Genomic DNA, 21,016 nt, shown 5'->3' on the forward strand with positions numbered 1-21,016 from the left:
AATAAAAAACAGAAAATCACATTGTATGATTTTTGAATAATTAAATTGCATTTTATTGCATTAAATAAGCATTTGATCATCTACCAAACAGCAAGAATTCTGGCTCTCACAGTCCTGCTAACTTTTCTTTAAGAAGCCCTTCTACTCTGCGCTCATTACCTGTATTAATTGCCTCTGCTTTAACTCATACCTGTAAAAAAGACACCTGTCCACACACTCAAACAATCACACTCCAAACTCTCCACCAGGGCCAAAACCAAAGACCTGTTTAAGGACACCAGGGACAAAATTGTAGACCTGCACCATGCTGGGATGGGCTACTGGGGAATAGGCAAGCAGCTTCGTGAAAAAGCAACAACTGTTAGTGCCATTATTAGAAAATGGAAGAAACACAAGATGACTGTCAATCTTCTTCAGTCTGAGGATCCATGCAAAATCTCTCCTCGTAGGGTAAGGGTGATTATGAGAAAGTTCAGGAATCTGCCCAGAACTACATGGGAGGACATGGTCAATTACCTGAAGAGAGCTGGGACCACAGTCTCAAACAATACCATTAGTAACACACTACGACGTCATGGATTAAAATCGTGCAGAGCACACAAGGTCCCCTGCTCATGCAGCACATGTCCAGGCCCATTTGAAGTTTACAAATGACCATCTGGATGATCCATAGGAGCTATGGGAGAAGATCATGTGGTCATATGAGACCAAAATGCAACCTGTTGATATAAACTCCACTCATCATATTTGGAGGAAGAAGAAGGATTAGTAGAGCCCCAAGAACACTGTGCCAACTGTGAAGCATGATGTGGAAAACATACGTTGGGAGTTCTTTTCTGCAAAGGAGACATGACGATTGCACCTTATTGAAGGAAGGATGGATGAGGTCATATATCGTGAGATTTTCACCAAAATGACCCAAAACACAGTCAGGACAACTAAGAAGTGGTTCCGTAAGAAGTGTTTCAAGCAAAATAGGGAGCTGAAACTCAATGTTGCCCAGAGACAGCCCCAAAATCTGAAAGTTCTGGACAATATCTGTATGGAGGAGTGGGCCAAAATTCCTGCTGCAAAGTATGTAAACTTGGTCAAGAACTACAGGAAATGTCTGACCTCTGTAATTTCAAACAAAGCTTTCTGTATCAAATATTAAGTTCTACTTTCCTCTTGTATCAAATACTTATTTCATGCAATAAAATGCAAATTAATTATGTAAAAATCATACAATGTTTTTTTCTTGATTTTTTTGGATTCTGTCTCTCACAGTTGAAGTGTACCTATGATAAAAATGACAGGCCTCTCCATTCCTTGCAGATGGGAAAACTTGAAAATCGTCAGTGCGTCCAATACTTATTTTCTCACCTTTATATACACACATACAGATGATGACATCACGCCATCCCGGCTAATTGAAAGTTCCCAGATGGTGTGACATTTACAAGCCTCCTGTCTATTGGCCAGAGACTACTGTTCTATGGAGTATAGTATAGCTAATTGATCCTCCCATTATATATATATATATATATATATATATATATATATATATATATATATATATTTGTGTACAGATCACTGCAAACACAAGTTTATATGCCAAGTATTTAGCACAGAGATTACAGAAGGATCCCAGCTGTTTCAAACTTTCCTTAGCTCATGATTTACAGTAGTTATAAAAAGTGTTACATTTGTATGTGAAAATTATGCAATAATATTTTTCTCACTGGAGCTATAAAGAGACTTGACTATAGTTTCTTCCACAAAAACAGAAATATGAAGCTCAAAGGGATATTTAATCACAATGCGCTGTCACAGAATTAAAAATCCATTTTGTATGAAGCCTCATAGGGGCCAAGGAAATCTGGTTGTTTGTAAAAATCAATTTAAAACTTTTAGCACACAAACAAAAGGACGTAGAGGCAGATGTTTTTCAGCATTCAATAAGCCACAATCATGTTCCTGAGAGGAAAAGAGGAATTGTATTGTGCTACATGTCCAATTGCATTGCTTAAGTACATAATTACCATCACCAGCTACAAAGGTCTGTTTGTAGTAAATGGACAGTGCTTCAGCTCCTGGTAAAACAATCTTTTTTTCTAATTACCTTTATTTTTAATGTGAGTCAATGTGATTCATTCTGCATTCATTCACCTATTTATACATTCAAATCATAACAGAATAATTACCCACACATCTAGGTTTACACAACATAGGTATAGTTAGAGTAATATGATAACATGCAGAATATGTATGAACAGAAATACAAACTAATTGCGTGCAAGCCAATCCAGTTAATCTCGGAATCCCTCTTACAAAAGGCAACAAATACATTATGCTGTAGTAGGCTAAAACAACACTAAGGCTAAGTTGACATACTATAAATATATATATATATATATATATATATATCTCTATATATATATATATATAAGAGGCATCATGATTACTCGCTAATCCCACCCCCTGCACAGTTGATCCGCCCCCACCACATTACCACACATAATCCCGCCCCCACCACATTACCACACATTATCCCGCCCCCCCACCACATTACCACACGAGGCTCCGTCCCCACACATTACCACACGAGGCTCCGTCCACACACATTACCACATGAGGCTCCGTCTACACACATTACCACACGAAGCTCCGTCCACACACATTACCACATGATGCTACATCCACACACATTACCACACGAGGCTCTGTCCACACACATTACCACACGAGGCTCCGTCCACACACATTGCCACACGAGGCTCTGTCCACACACATTAAAACATGAGGCTTTGTCCCTACACATTACCACACGAGGCTCCATCTACACACATTACCACACGAGGCTCCGTCTACACACATTACCACACGAGGCTCCGTCCACACACATTGCCACACGAGGCTCTGTCCACACACATTAAAACATGAGGCTTTGTCCCTACACATTACCACACGAGGCTCCATCTACACACATTACCACACGAGGCTCCATCTACACACATTACCACACGAGGCTCCGTCTACACACATTACCACACGAGGCTCCATCTACACACATTACCACACAAGGCTCTGTCCACACACATTACCACACGAGGCTCCGTCCACACACATTACCACACGAGGCTCCTTTCACACACATTACCACACGAGGCTCCGTCCACACACATTACCACACAAGGCTCTGTCCACACACATTACCACACGAGGCTCCGTCCACGCACATTACCACACAAGGCTCCGTCCACACACATTACCACTCGAGGCTCTGTCCACACACATTATCACACGAGGCTCCGTCCACACACATTACCACACGAGGCTCTGTCTATACACATTACCACATGAGGCTCCATCCCCACACATTACCACACGTTATTGAATGTTGTCATTATTTACTTTAGTTTAATCACCAGCAGCGTTAATTAGAAAGCAATGAGTGTGCCGAGCGTTAGCTGGCTGGAAACACCTAGTATATAAACAGTACAGACCAAAAGTTTGGACACACCTTCTCATTTAAAGATGTTTCTGTATTTTCATGACTATGAAAATTGTACATTCACACTGAAGGCATCAAAACTATGAATTAACACATGTGGAATTATATACTTAACACAAAAGTGTGAAACAACTGAAATTATGTCTTATATTCTAGGTTCTTCAAAGTAGCCACCTTTTGCTTTGATGACTGCTCTGCACACTCTTGGCATTCTCTTGATGAGCTTCAAGAGGTAGTCACCGCAAATGGTTTTCACTTCACAGGTGTGCCCTGTCAGGTTTAATAATTGGGATTTCTTGCCTTATAAATGGGGTTGGGACCATCAGTTGTGTTGTGCAGAAGTCTGGTGGATACACAGCTGATAGTCCTACTGAATAGACTGTTAGAATTTGTATGATGGCAAGAAAAAAGCAGCTAAGTAAAGAAAAACGAGTGGCCATCATTAATTTAAGTAATGAAGGTCAGTCTGTCTGAAAAATTGGGATAACTTTGAAAGTGTCCCCAAGTACAGTGGCAAAAAACCATCAACCGCTACAATGAAACTGAATGGATGGACTCTACAAGCATGGAGGAGGAGGTGTAATGGTGTGGGGGTGCTTTGCTGGTGACACTTTTGGGGATTTATTCAAAATTGAAGGCATACTGAACCAGAATGGCTACCACAGCATCTTGCAGCGGCATGCTATTCCATCCGGTTTGCGCTTAACTGGACCATCATTTATTTTTCAACAGGACAATGACGCCAAACACACCTTCAGGTTCCGTAAGGGCTATTTGACCAAGAAGGAGAGTGATGGGGTGCTACGCCAGATGACCTGACCTCCACAGTCACCAGACCTGAACCCAATCGAGATGGTTTGGGGTGAGCTGGACCGCAGAGTGAAGGCAAAAGGGCCAACAAGTGCTAAGCATCTCTGGGAACTCCTTCAAGAATGTTGGAAGACCATTCCCGGTGACTACCTCTTGTAGTTTATCAAGAGAATGCCAAAAGTGTGCAAAGCAGTTATCAAAGCAAAAGGTGGCTACTTGGAAGAACCTAAAATATAAGACATAATTTCAGTTGTTTCACACTTTTTTGTTAAGTATATAATTTCACATTTGTTAATTCATAGTTTTGATGCCTTCAGGCTGAATGCACAATTTTCATAGTCATGAAAATACAGAAGAATCTTTAAATGAGAAGGTGTGTCCAAACTTTTGGTCTGTACTTTATATATATATATATAGATATATATATATATATATATCTATATATATATATATACATATATATATGTATATATATACAGTGGGGCAAAAAAGTATTTAGTCAGTCAGCAATAGTGCAAGTTCCACCACTTAAAAAGATGAGAGGCGTCTGTAATTTACATCATAGGTAGACCTCAACTATGGGAGACAAACTGAGAAAAAAAAATCCAGAAAATCACATTGTCTGTTTTTTTAACATTTTATTTGCATATTATGGTGGAAAATAAGTATTTGGTCAGAAACAAACAATCAAGATTTCTGGCTCTCACAGACCTGTAACTTCTTCTTTAAGAGTCTCCTCTTTCCTCCACTCATTACCTGTAGTAATGGCACCTGTTTAAACTTGTTATCAGTATAAAAAGACACCTGTGCACACCCTCAAACAGTCTGACTCCAAACTCCACTATGGTGAAGACCAAAGAGCTGTCAAAGGACACCAGAAACAAAATTGTAGCCCTGCACCAGGCTGGGAAGACTGAATCTGCAATAGCCAACCAGCTTGGAGTGAAGAAATCAACAGTGGGAGCAATAATTAGAAAATGGAAGACATACAAGACCACTGATAATCTCCCTCGATCTGGGGCTCCACGCAAAATCCCACCCCGTGGGGTCAGAATGATCACAAGAACGGTGAGCAAAAATCCCAGAACCACGCGGGGGGACCTAGTGAATGAACTGCAGAGAGCTGGGACAAATGTAACAAGGCCTACCATAAGTAACACACTACGCCACCATGGACTCAGATCCTGCAGTGCCAGACGTGTCCCACTGCATAAGCCAGTACATGTCCGGGCCCGTCTGAAGTTTGCTAGAGAGCATTTGGATGATCCAGAGGAGTTTTGGGAGAATGTCCTATGGTCTGATGAAACCAAACTGGAACTGTTTGGTAGAAACACAACTTGTCGTGTTTGGAGGAAAAAGAATACTGAGTTGCATCCATCAAACACCATACCTACTGTAAAGCATGGTGGTGGAAACATCATGCTTTGGGGCTGTTTCTCTGCAAAGGGGCCAGGACGACTGATCCGGGTACATGAAAGAATGAATGGGGCCATGTATCGTGAGATTTTGAGTGCAAACCTCCTTCCATCAGCAAGGGCATTGAAGATGAAACGTGGCTGGGTCTTTCAACATGACAATGATCCAAAGCACACCGCCAGGGCAATGAAGGAGTGGCTTCATAAGAAGCATTTCAAGGTCCTGGAGTGGCCTAGCCAGTCTCCAGATCTCAACCCTATAGAAAACCTTTGGAGGGAGTTGAAAGTCCGTGTTGCCAAGCGAAAAGCCAAAAACATCACTGCTCTAGAGGAGATCTGCATGGAGGAATGGGCCAACATACCAACAACAGTATGTGGCAACCTTGTGAAGACTTACAGAAAACATTTGACCTCTGTCATTGCCAACAAAGGATATATTACAAAGTATTGAGATGAAATTTTGTTTCTGACCAAATACTTATTTTCCACCATAATATGCAAATAAAATGTTAAAAAAACAGACAATGTGATTTTCTGGATTTTTTTTTCTCAGTTTGTCTCCCATAGTTGAGGTCTACCTATGATGTAAATTACAGACGCCTCTCATCTTTTTAAGTGGTGGAACTTGCACTATTGCTGACTGACTAAATACTTTTTTGCCCCACTGTATATATATATATATATAGTGTATATATATATATATAAGTATATTTATATGAAGGGCACCATACGAAAGAGATGCTGATATATTTTAGTAGTACATGCTGCAGTATGTACTTATAGAAATACCTACCCTCTCAAACTGACCCACAACTGCTAATTGAATGTTTCATGCAGTCAGTCAGCTCATGTGAAATGGAATTTATGATCTTTGAGCAAAAAAATATTGCAGCCCATACAATTATAATATACTGCATATCCTAGAGCTGACATTACCAACAAAATTCTTAACAATTTTCTTAAAACCAGTATAGATAATATGAGATAAATTGTCTCACATTTAAAATATAATTCTAATTATTAAACTAGTGGTGCTGAAATGAGTACCAAATTAGTTTTTTGGGGGAAAAAATTGAAACATATGAAAGGCAAATATGGTGGCAAAAAAGAATATGAGGAAGAAACAAAACTTTCTGCAAATTATGGTAATTTGTTTACAAAAGTGATAAAGTGTCAGAAAGCAGTAGAAAGAGACATTAAGAAAGACAAAAGCAAAAGATTGAAGTTGTTCATGTTCACTCATATAAAATATAATGATTTCTTGGACTGCAATTATCTTTGATTTATAACAACCAATAAAATTATTGCCATTTTGCAACCATTAACAGCTTTGACACATTAGTGAATAAACATCATAAAGATGTGTGATCTATTCTCACAACTTAACTGCATAGAGAAGTAATTACATGTTTCACCCAAATGGCAAATGACATAATCAATTACCTGTAAAGTGTCAATATTGTGCCATTACTAACAATGATCTTAAATTGCTAAGATATTGATAACATTTTAAAAGCAGACAGTTTTGTTTCTAAGCGTACATGAAAAGTGGTGCAGATGTAATGAGCAGTCATTTCAGAATGATTGTCTCTGGGACTTAGCGTTTAATAACAATATATTGATATGCAGATTTAGTACCATTAAAGCAATGAGATTATATATGAAACTGTCAGAAATCTCCCAAAATCACATCATTTCATGCAAAAAAATTATAATAATAAATTAAATAAGCACATTATTATTATTATTATTATTATTATTATTATCATTTGCCATTATCATCTTTTGTAACATACATAAATAAAATAATAAGCTGCACAATTATGGTGTGTACTCGCTAATAAAATGAACCAAGTTCATATATGTTTCCAATCTGTAGAATTATGGATATGTAATTTTGTAGATAAACTTGGCAGAAAAGAGCTGCAATGTTTATTAAGCTATTATATGAAACACATTTTTATAGAAATTTATATTTGTTCTAGGTGATTACTTCCATTTTCATTAAACTAGCTCCAAACTGGGGTTCATTGAATCAGCCAGAGGAAATGACTTGGTAAGGCATCTTCAATCAATAGAGAACGCAGTACATCCATTTTTTATTTCATTGTAATCATTGTTATAACACACACAATACATATTAATATGGTTTGATAAGGACCTGATCCTTTTATGACATTTATTACTGGTCAGAGACAAGTGCAAGAAGTGCAAGATTGTGAAGTTTTTGTGCATGACGTTAATTTTTTGTATCCTTACCAAATCAGGCTATCTTTTTAGAATACTAACATCACAGGTATACGATGTGCTGGGGGACAGTATGTTTTGGTCAGCATTGTCCCCTCGCTAATGGGCCTGTCACATGGGGTGATGAATGCAAGACTTTATCATGCAACAGGGACCATTCTAGCCCCATTTTAATAGTCATTTATATTGATTTCTAACTTAATTACACTAAATTGTTATTTAAAAGGGTTATCTGGGAATAGACAACAATTAATAGCTAAATTAAATGTTATTATAAATTTCCTAAAAAAGTTAATTAGCAAATCACTTTTGTTTTCTCTAGGGAGGTTACAACTATAGAATTAAAATGTTCACACTGGCAGAAACCTGTTCTAGAATGTTAACAGCGCCGGTGCCTGTGATCATGTGCAGTAAGAAGTCCCACCCCTGTCTTCAAGTATAAGAGGGTCTACTCCTATTGGATATTCTGATCCAAGATCAAAGCAGGACATATCAAGAGTGCTGAGGTAAGAATATTTTGTTCACACCGTTGTGCACCATGTCTTTTTGACCTGATGCTGGAAATATCAGGTTTGATGAGATTTGAATATATTGCTCAAATTGTAGTCCACCTTGTACTTCTGATCAAATAGTGGAAATACCAGGGATGCTAAGTTAAGAAGAGGCTGCTCACATTGCTGTCCACCATATATTTCTGATATAATGCTAAAGATTCAAGGTGTGGGAAGATAAAAAGGTCTCTCACGCTGCTGTACACCCTGTCTTTCTGATCTATTACTGGAGATACAAGGGGTGTTGAGTTAAGAAGAGGCTGCTGGTCCACCATGTCGTTGTAATCTAATACTAGAGATACCAGAAATGCTGAGGTAAGAAAAGACTATCTTTGTGATTTAATACTTGTGATATCAGATGTGCTGAGGTAAGAAGTGGTTTCTTCCACTGCTGTCCACTGTCTTTCTAATTTAATTCTGGAGATACCAGGAGCGCTAAGGTAAAACAAGGCTGCCCAAATTTCTGACTACCCTGTCTTTGTGAATGATGAGTGACTGCTGTGAGCTGGAGATAGCCTGGCAGTACTTGGTAAGGATTATTTTCAGTTCTCAGCAGTAGAGCTACTTAGTTTACATGATCACAACTATCCTATTACCATTCCAGTAGATGTTTCTGCTAGTCAGAAACAAAATGGCCATTTTCATTTTATACTTATTACTTCCATGGACAAAATGATTGTGATTTGCCAATCGAAGGTATTTTGGAATTTATTTATAATTACATTTTTTTTTATTATTTTGTTTCTATTCCTGGAGAAACCTTTTAGTGGATATCTAAAGACATTAATTCAACTATGCCTATGCCACTCATTAATATTCTGCTATCAATCCAATGTGGCACCAATCCAATTTTACCTACCAACCTATTTTATAATACACTGTATATGTATTATCAGTCATCAGACACTCCTTTTGATGTCAGGCCATACAATTACAATTGTCTTTGAAAATATTTGTATATCAAAAATACTATTGAATAATACCAATATTAAATGTATTTTAAATACTATTAATTATAATACTAACAAACAGGTATTTCTTAACTTTTTATTGGGAAAAAAAAACATTGTGTTGGATTAGTACAATCCAACAGGTTTATAGATACACAGGCTAAAGGTACCTTCACACTCAGCGACGCTGCAGCGATACCGACAATGATGTCGATCGCTGCAGCATCACTGTTTGGTCGCTGGAGAGCTGTCACACAGACAGCTCTCCAGCGGCCAACGATCCCGAGGTCCTCGGGTAACCAGGGTAAACACCGGGTTACTAAGCGCAGGGCCGCGCTTAGTAACCCGATATTTACCCTGGTTACCAGCGTAAAAGTTAAAAAAAGAAACACTACATACTTACCTTCAGCTGTCTGTCCCCGGCGCTCTGCTTCTCTGCACTCCTCCTGCTCTGGCTGTGAGCACAGCGGCCGGAAAGCAGAGCGGTGACGTCACCGCTCTGCTTTCCGGCTGACCGACGCTCACAGCCAGAGCAGGAGGAGTGCAGAGAAGCACAGTGCCGGGGACAGACAGTGATAGGTAAGTATGTACTGTTTGTTTTTTTAACTTTTACGCTGGTAACCAGGGTAAACATCGGGTTACTAAGCGCGGCCCTGCGCTTAGTAACCCGATGTTTACCCTGGTTACCAGTGAAGACATCACTGGATCGGTGTCACACACGCCGATCCAGCGATGTCTGCAGGGAGTCCAGCGACAAAATAAAGTTCTGGACTTTCCTCAGCGACCAACGATCTCCCAGCAGGGGCCTGATCGTTGGTCGCTGTCACACAGAACGATTTCCTTAACGATATCGTTGCTACGTCACAAAAAGCAACGATATCGTTAACGATATCGTTATGTGTGAAGGTACCTTAAAGCAAATAGCATATTTTAGGGAATACCATCTTCTTGACAACATTGTGTTCCCTACATGAAATAATGCATATTCTAGTTATACTGCACTTGGCATTCTTCAGAATATGCCGCTCAGGGTAACATTTACAATGCATAGTTATTTTTTTCCTTTATTCAATCGAGAAATTCAATTGTATTATGACGTTAAATGATTCACTGCAGGGAAACAGAGGTAAAAACATAAGTGTGGTAATTAGTAACTGCTTCGTGTAAATGAGAAGAAAATAAACAAGCCTTCAAAGGCCACTTCTGAACTTTAAAGTGATGGGGAGAGCACAGTCATTAGTGGAGCGCTGTGGCTTAGCTTAGCACAGCATTAAAGTCACCGGCAGTTTGGTTGGAAGAATCTCGTATTTCGTAAATCTTTCTGATTTTATTACTCCAAGTGCACTAAGAACATTTTAAACACTTCAGCATGAATATTAAAGACAGTTTTTGAATTGACTAAACCTCTGCCATCTGCACAGATTATGCAATGTAAAATACAAATACATCTGTTTCAAAAGTTCAAGGTTTGCTGTATGTAATTTTTTCTAAAGCTATATAAACCGACTGTGCAATTAGATGTTCAAATATTATGTTCCTTTTGTGTAGGCCGCTTAATGCTGCCAAAAGGAGTGATTTTGAAGTGAATTTCTTTACCATGAGAGTGGCTGCTTGACATATAGATCATTCATTTATATGGTTTGCTCCTAATCCAGTGAGCGCAATTATAATGCTCTTATCATTTTCAAATCTAATTTCTTTTGCAAGAGGTTCGGCCAAGACATGACTTTCCTAGCAGGTTGTTTAGTCTAGTGCGCGGTATGCTCTCAGCGTAATTAATACATTGCATAGTCATTGCCCCCTAGAGTTTTAGCATGTTCACTTCTCTAATGCAATAAGCTGGTGACTTCCAGAATGTCAGAGAGCATCCTACTTTCCATTAGTGTCTGCCATTGTTTTCATTTACAAAATGACTTTCATCTAATCAAATTAACTGGCAGACAACGTAAAATGCGTTTCAAAAGGTAGCAAAGTTGGCTTCACATACAGACTCAGCCTGTCTCTGCGATGTCACATTTTCTTGCAGTTTTTACACAGTTTATTGACTTTACAATTACATCAGATCACAATGAAGAGCATTTCAGGTTTGAAAATTTTAAAAAATACATCATGAAAACAATTTATTGTGTACAATGAACAGGAATAAAACTAGAATTGTTCTAGTCGTATAAATCTGTTTTATTCAATATTTATGGGCTGAGCAATTTAATATAGCCTCCTCTGCTTTAGGTAGCAAAAATATAGCAGTTCCATTTCTATGATACAAATATAAATTTGGATATGTATTTGAGCTGGTATGAGGAATAATGCTGATAGAAAAAAATCCAAAGGAAACAACTGTGCCAGTTTGGGAAAAAAGTCTTAAAAAAAAAACATTTAAAATTAATGGGGAGAATTTATCCGAAGCCTTCTGCTACTATTATGGTAGCAAAAAAACAACAACAATATGACGCACACCATATTTAGTCTAAAATTGGCAACATTTCTCTCTTCTCACTTCATCCTTTGGATCTTGGTGAGAAAAGTAGTTGGGGTTAAATAGAAGAGGTGAGGCCACCACATTTCCAATTTACCATTTTAAGGACAGAAAATAATGAAAATTGCCCTGTCCCATTCAAACTAGCTGGATGCCAAATAAAGTGAAAAGTAAAGTAAAGTTATATAGATATCTAGAAAAAATACATACCATGAGATACGGCCTTCCCAAAACCCTGTCTGATGACAAATGCAATGCGAGAAACTGGTGCGAATCTCTTTCCTCAACACCTGGTACTTCCGCCGGCACTTGGGACCAGAGTAGTGCCGGAGGCAGTGCCGGGTATTGAGGCGAGAGACTCATGTGAGTTTCTCGAATTGCACTCGCAAGTGTGTCCCCGGCCGTATCTTACATTTACTGACTATATTAATGCAAACAGCTTTAGTGCTAGATTTGTTTTGGTCATTGTTTCCTTTTAAGGATATGCATGGTACACATGTTTTGTTTGGATGACCACAGAATCCAGATAAAGAATATAGTATATTTTTACCTAGATATCTATATAAAAAACAGCTAACATAGAAAAATCTCAGAAAAAATACATACCATGAGATACGGCCTTCCCAAAACCCTGTCTGATGACAAATGCACACTTAACAGGATGCAGCAGGCCTCCACTGATAAAGGCTAGGAGCGGCACAGGTGCAAACTACTTGATAAAAACAGCCACCCCGACCAAACATTGCAGGGGTTTGCTGCCTAGCAGAAAAAATGCACATTGATATAACTCACATAAGACACCAGTCACACTGCTTGGTGCGGTGCACAGTGTCTGTATGCAACCTATTGATGACGCCCCTTGTATTAACAGGCGGGCTGCCCAGCACTATAAAATGCACCGCACAGTGACAGATGCCCCAGAAAAACCTAGCCAACATAAAGAGGCCTGGCCACACCCTGCAGAAAAGGATATAATATAGTGCAAAAAAAAAATGCACATTGATATAACTCACATAGGACGCCAGTCACACTGATAGGTGTGGTGCACAGTGTCTCATGGTATGTATTTTTTCTGAGTTTTTTCTATGTCAGCTGTTTTTTATATTAGTGGTAGGACCCGCAATATTATGGGGACCCTTGACATTGGGTTGTGGGCCAAAATATTAAACCAATACCTCATATAGTGTATGTATTTATCATATGCATACAGGTTGCATACAGACACTGTGCACCGCACCTATCAGTGTGACTGGCGTCCTATGTGAGTTATATCAATGTGCATTTTTTCTGCTAGGCAGCAAACCCCTGCAATGTTTGGTTGGGGTGGCTGTTTTTATCAAGGAGTTTGCACCTGTGCCGCTCCTAGCCTTTATCAGTGGAGGCCTGCTGCATCCTGCTAAGTGTGCATTTGTCATCAGACAGGGTTTTGGGAAGGCCGTATCTCATGGTATGTATTTTTTCTGAGTTTTTTCTATGTTAGCTGTTTTTTATATAGATATCTAGGTAAAAACATACTATATTCTTTATCTGGAATCTTTGGTCATCCAAACAAAACATGTGTACCATGCATATCCTTAAAAGGAAACAGTGACCAAAACAAATCTAGCACTAAAGCTGTTTCAATTAATATAGTCAGTAAATGTAAGATACGGCCGGGGACACACTTGCGAGTGCAATTCGAGAAACTCACACGAGTCTCTCGCCTCAATACCCGGCACTGCCTCCGGCACTACTCTGGTCCCATGTGCCGGCGGAAGTACCAGGTATTGAGGAAAGAGATTCGCACCAGTTTCTCGCATTGCCTAAAACTGGGAGTCAGGAGCTAGAAATGATCAACCATTCATGTTATTTTTATTGGTCCTTTCAGAGGCTCAGGGGAAAAAAGACATGACAAGTTCTTATTTTCAGGAGTCTTGCCAGAAGACACTTTTCTCAGTCTCCTGTACTCTGTTGACTACAAACTGACTATGCAGGCTTGACAATACATTTGTTACTAGAGGTGTTTCTGGTACTTCTTATCTCAATATGCAGTTTATATAGTTTTACAAGGTTAAATAATCAGCTTTCAAGAAAATATAAAAAAAACCAGTATACACTCCAAATACCTGGAAATTCTAAAATATTCTCCATACTATGGTGACCTATCAATCAAAGGTGAAGTAGTCACTTGGGAACACATATTCTATCACTCAATCATAGACATAAATAACGGGAAAGGAGGAAATGACTGCAATATTCATCCATACACAAAGCGTGCTCTAGCGTCCTCCTGCCCCTCGGTGTCATCTGTACCTGTTTTTTGTAACAATCAGATACTGGATGCAGCCGAGGACTGGATGAACTAGTGTGCATGAAGCATAAAGGAGTGGAAATACTGGAACAGTGCCATCTGAGAGAAGTCAGCCTTCTTGTATCACAGCAAAGAAGAACACAGTGCTGCCCAATCCTCCACGTATTACCTGCTGTCTGCTAAAGCATTAACAAATGGATGTGCTTGTTGTACATTTACAGGATATGTAGCTGCATACATTCAAAAGTCTAGCTTTTTTTTTTTTTTCCTTTGGTGGTAGAAAACAGATTTTTTAACTATCAGTTGTTCTTAAAATGATTGTTCCAATTTAGCAAGTCATCAACTATTCACAGTATAGATGATAATTTGCTGATCACTAAAGGTCAGTTGCTGAATCCCACATGAACCCCAAAATAGAGCTGTTAAGTGATCCATTTGGTCCAGCATGAGCACCAATACTCCATTCATTGACTATTGGACCACTGGCAATAATTTAGTACAGTGTTTGACTTTCTCTGGTGGTCCAATAGACAAAAAATGGAACGATGGTGAACATGTGTCGTCTTTGTTCTATTGAAATGAGGAACTTCAGAGCCCCTGGTCTTACGATTTGTGTAAGTTCCAGTGGTGTAATGCCCAGCAATCAGCAATTATTAACCTTTCCTGAGGTTAGGTTGTTACTTGTTAAGCTTGGACAACCCTTTAAAATTAGTAGCTGATTTAAGGAATGATATTGCTATTGCATACATGTAAAGTTCCACAATTACAAGTCGGGTTGCGTTTGAAGTTGCTTTCTGTTTTGTTATGTTATAGCATTTGTATATCAGCAACATATTATCCCCAAAATAATGGTTTAAAATGTAAACATGGTGTCATAGCTTTCATTTTTCTGAAAAATGCAAATGTTGAGATTACTATAACTCTCTTATTATTGCATACTTGACAGCCAAACGATAAACTGATTATAAATGGTTAAACAGCTAATAATAAAGAACTAGCCTCCCCCAAAAAATATGCTGCTTAAAAACCACCTCTTGGTTCGTCCATGGCATAAATCACTTTACTATTGATTAACAAGTGCTGGAGGTTTAGATGCAAATATTCAAATATATTTAAACAAACAACATGACTTATTAAAGTAATGCAATCGACAAAGGAGGATTAAGCTTATCTGAACTTCATAAAGCTGTCTTGAAATGAAAATTTCTTGCCTGGATCTCAAGGTTATATGCATACTTGTGAAAGCATTTTCAGAGATTTCCTTTAATTTTAATATAGTCAGCAATAATGTGAGATCAAATAACAACATTCTGTTCAGCTAATAAAAGGCTGTAAAGTCGGGTTCTGTCTAGTGTTTAACCCAATCGAGTATTGTAATCATGCGAATTCCATCATATAAGATTTTCACAAACTAGGAGTTGTGTCTGAAATAACCAGAAATCAAGATAAAATAAATCCCATACAACAGAAGGTTCCTAGAATCAGAAGTATTTCAGTAAGACAAACAGATCGTGAAGGAAAATAGAAAAGTAAGCATTATTTGTTGTAGAAATATAGTTGTTCCCAATTCCTTGGATCAAACTCAAATCTCTACTAGTAAGATGCTCATATTTTAAAATTATAGTCAACATCAAAGGAATATAGTGAAAAAGACTGCTGAAGACTAATTCTTAGTACTAACCCTGCCATTGTAGGATAGCCAAAAACGTCATACATATAATATATTTGGAAATGCACAAAATACTAACGACTTATAACCACCAATCAAAAATCTGTCAGTGCATCTTTTTTGTAATATCAGAAAAAAAACAGAGCTCTTAACTGAGCTGATGCTGTAAAATAATATGCCAATGAATCGACTTACTTCTTGCAGTATGAGCCGACATTGTGGGGTGAATTAGGTTAGAATAAAGCACAACCTTATAAAAAAAAAACTTTTAATCAAACCTGTCAATTTTGATTGTAGTGGAATGGCTGTAAAGGTTAAAGTACAACAATAAAAACTATACCTGTCTTGTCAAATTAATATGAAAGTTTATTGTGGATGGGTGAATTGAGAGACGCTCGACACTCCCCCAATGCAGATTTTGGGCAATTTTGCATGTGGCTCTAAAGCTTGAATTCTTTTTTTTTTAAAGGTTTTTTTTATTTTCTTACCAAGGCTTATGCAGTCACATTGCTAATTTTACTAGTAAAATTATCCTAATTAGAGGCAGACATACCATTGGTGCACAAGGGTCCAAAAAGTAAGGGGCCTATTTCCACCTCAAAAGCAGGAGGTGCATTATGATGAGCTATTGGACTCCATGGGGTCCCTATATTTTTCTTACAGGGCCCTCTTCTGTTTGTGTCTGGCAGTGGTCCTAACGTGTTATGTTTGATATGCAACCGTCATATAAGATAGTAAATGATCTAAAACAAACCGTAAACAATATACAACTATTTTTTACAACCTATAAAATGCTAAAACATGGACAACTTTGGAAGTATTACCGTAGGAGGTAAGTATCAGTGAAGTACAGCACTCTATAAAAATACCCCAGATTTGCCACAAGGTGATGAAAAACAAATAGGGAAAGAAACAAAACAAGCCTCTATATAAGGAGACAGTGAAGACACCTAATAAAGGTCTCTGTTTAATTTCCCCATAGCCCCTGTTTTCTATGTATAATATATATTGAAGAACTTGGCACTGCAGATCAAAGATCATTTATTTGCAATCCACAGTGAACATATATGACATATTGTTCTCAGTTTAGACTTTCTTCAGATATACGGACTGCCATAGCATTATATAGGACAAAATGCTGAAACTATACACAGGATACTGCGCCACTAGCGAATGGGAATAACACTAAACTTACGGCACCCATAGGAATAAAAACAATATGCACTATCAAGCAAATAGCTGTATAACAATTGGAAAGTAGTATTAAACAATAAGACAAAAAAAACAAGAATATTAAATGCTTAGAATACTGGATTTTTTCAAAATGTTTAGAGATAAACTGCAAGACTGATAGTTAAAAAGCACATCTGAATTTTTTTTATTGACAACGGAAAAATACTGTCTCAATAATGCCATGGTGAGACGCCATGATAACTTGCACACCAGACTATTCAATTGTTTTAATATGTTATTGAATAATCAATCTATTTTTGTGCTTAATGATTTCTTTATATAGCTTTATACCAAGAAGAGCTTCATTTTTATGATAAAGTATTTCAAATTAACCGCATAGACAGATTTATAATATAACATGTTGCGTCCTGCAGCCACAAATAAGAATAGCTTAGTTGTCTATAATATACTGCTAATTAGTAAATTAAATGTATATTACACAGCAGGGAATAACTATAGATGGAGCAGAAGGTGCAGACACACCCGGGCCCTTTGGCACATATTAGAAGACCAATACACTTAAAGATTCATGATATTGATGGGCTTATATATTTTGCATTTAGGCTCACATTAAAGCCTAGATTCATCAAGATTGACATTATCAAAGCTGGTATTGATGAGGGGGTGGGCTGGAATCAGAGGTGCTTTAATCATTAAGAGGCATACGCCTCATAATGAATCAGGCATGCTAGAAAAGTGTTGTGTACCACAATATACCTCATCACAAATCTTACTCCAGTCTGTGAAAGGAGTAAGATTTCTGGTGTAAGGAACACCGCTGCTCCTCATGAATTAGACACTATGTTGCATCATGCCCCCATTCTGCCCCAGTCCTGCCTCTACTCTATCTGTTTTGGTGGAGCTGAGTGAAACTGGTGTGAGAAAGCAAAAAGTCACAAATTTTGTGAGCAACCCCCCATTTTATAAAAATTTAGCAACTTTTCAAAGTGATTTCTGCCATAATTCTGGCAAAATCGAGTTGATGAATTGGGGCCATAAATTATGGGGCACTCATAAATTATTTCGATTTGTAACAAACATGATAATGGATATTACTGAAGCGATCATGTTATTAGACATCATGATCCTAGACTAAACAGTCTTAAAACACCAAATTAATTACGGTGGCTTATGCCATTTAATAATTGTGGTGAATATTTTGACATTTCTGGCCAACTCTACCCCCTTTATTCTAACCTATGTCATCTGTTGAAGAAGCACAAAAACGAATGAAAACCCATCTATATATATAAAAACAAATGTATCTGTGTGTGTCGACGATGATGTCATAATGGTTGCCATGGCGATGATGGTGTCATAAAGGTTGCCATGGCGAAGATGGTGTCATAATGGTTGCCATGGCGACGATAATGTCATAATATTTTGCAATGGTGATGTCATAATGGTTGCCAAGGTGACAAAGATGTCATGATAAGTTACCATGGCAACGATGATGATGTCATAATGGGTATATGGGCGTGGAACTATGGGATAGAGGATATGTATGATGGGTATATGGGTACGGGACTATGGGATGAATGATATATCTGATGGGTATATGGGCACAGGACTTTGGGATGGAGAATGTGTATGATGGGTATATGGGCACAAGACTATGGGATGGAGGATAATCATTATAATTTATTATAATTAACCACAGTTAGTTACTATGCCCTTGCAATGTCGGGCTCTTCAGCTAGTAATAAATAAATAAATATGGTACACTTAGCTTAATAAATCTTTTCCTGCATTTTAAAACCAACCTCTATATAACACAAAATCATTATGTAGATTAGTACGTTGATAATCCTATTACTAGGTATTTGGCTTTCAAAACAGTCAAATTTAAATATAAACAAAATCATCTTAAGCATCAAGATTATTAAGCATAACAAATAACGTCAAACTGATTCCCAAAACACAAAATCTTTGTATTTTCAATAGTGTGAACAGGCAATACACATAGACAGCAAAACCTGTATCTTTTTTATTTTAGGATTAAATCTCCACAGTGCTTCACAATTGCTCTACATGCTTCCTACCTGATGGATGTCAACACATTTATTAGTGTGCCTATTATGCAATCACAGTTGAGTCTAACGCATTTAGTTTTGTTACTTAGGACAGAAAATGGAAATGTGAGATTGTAAACAAGTATTAAGCTTGCTATGAAACACACCTGTTTGGCACTTTTCATAACCACTCTTCACTATTCCCATACCAATTAATAAGCAAAGCATACAAATCAAACAGCAATAATTCTCTTTGCCTTTTCATGACTATGCATAGTTTAAAGATATCAAACTCATGTCATATTACTGATAAAGACATTTACTTTGTTCAATGTAGAAAAAATGAATTGAATATATAGCAATGGCTCTTTTTTGTCATTCCTACCTTTACCCTCTGTTGGTGTTGTTTAGCCATTTCCAAATCTCGTTTTTCACCTTGATGATCAGCAAGAACTGTCTCAGCTTCACTTAACCAATGGTCGAAAATATTCATGTCCTCCTGAAGTTTCATCCACTTCCTCAGGGATATATCAAATTTTCTGAGAAGGACAATGGTCAATGTTTAAATCAAAGTGTAACTGCAATTTATTGGTAATTTAAAAAACTGAAAATGTTAAAAACAAATATTTGCAAAAAAGTATAAGCAACCATGACAATGGAGTGCTTTTCAAAGCCATATCCCACTTGTAAACCATTGCAATTACATTAAGAAATCCCCTGATGATGTGCATGTGCCCCTTACAGTGTCACATTTCTGCTTGTTTCGACACCTACAGCTGTCAATGAATATATCAGTTACTACAGTTAATATACTTGCAAATAAATAACACAATGGTCTGCATAAAAACTAGGAATATACAAACTGTTGTAATAAAAAGAAATATGTTCCATAAAATAACTGAATACAAATAAATAGATAAACAATTGAAATAATTAAATCAAATATTAGAATCATGGTTTGAATTTTCTAAACTACACGAAATCTTGGTGGGTAAAATCTGATGGGCTACTATTAGCAATAAACAATTTTCTAAGAGCAGGAGTAAAGGGATATACTCATCATGGGAAATGGTTAAAATGGCAAAGTATTTGTAAAATATATACATTTTGCAATATACTTAATAATAAAAATTATTATTTTATTTTGTTGTTTTCGACATGTTGATTAAGTAACCAGTTACAGAACAGCACTTACAAGATCTAGTGTAAATAATTTGTATGCATTGTGCTACTTGCCTAGAACTTGCGCCACCACATATAGACTTATAAGCCTTCAATGGAGCTTGCAAGCATTGTCCTGAAACTGGCCAAAAGACTTGATGCAATTCGATTCAATTTTACTGAGCTCCTCCAATGCTACAGAGGCAAAACTGCTCGGATATGCAGAATCGGAGTGTGCACAGTTTGATGCTATTGGTCACAACTGTCAAATAAACAGAAATTAACCTCCCCCCAAGAAGCAGGAAGCTGGGAACCTGTAGAGAAGACCACATCCTAAGAAGAAGTTGAGAAAACACTTTTAATGAACACATTATCTGTAGTCACCAGTATTTGGTAATTAAAGTATTTAATCAATAACCTCTTGTATAGCTAATAAAAGTCCCGTAGGGCTGTCAAAGCCAAGCAAGCAAAGACTCAGATGAGATCTGGTAGAAAATAAAAATGAAGATTCAGGATGAACATAAGTGAATACAGCAACTAACTAATGTATTTTGGCATGAGCCTGCCAAACATAGTAATGAAAAATATAGTAAAATGGCTAATTTGAAGTGTGATTTATCTTTGTATGAGAAATTAAATAAAGCTGTTTGAACCACTTGTAAAAGAAAAAAGAAAACCCATTGTATTGGAGTACAGGTTCTGGATGTGT

General features: G+C 37.5%; 1 protein-coding gene across 1 annotated transcript in view; it reads right to left on the reverse strand.

Moving 5' to 3' along the window:
- Nucleotides 1-21,016, reverse strand: part of DMD (dystrophin) — a 4,179,683-nt gene that overhangs the window by 1,992,902 nt on the left and 2,165,765 nt on the right. The window contains exon 44 of the mRNA XM_069757653.1: nt 19,532-19,685. Coding sequence (XP_069613754.1) covers nt 19,532-19,685 — 154 coding nt within the window. The remainder of the gene's footprint in view (nt 1-19,531; nt 19,686-21,016) is intronic.

Source organism: Ranitomeya imitator, chromosome 3 (assembly GCF_032444005.1).
Source record: "Ranitomeya imitator isolate aRanImi1 chromosome 3, aRanImi1.pri, whole genome shotgun sequence".
Lineage (NCBI taxonomy): Eukaryota > Metazoa > Chordata > Amphibia > Anura > Dendrobatidae > Ranitomeya > Ranitomeya imitator.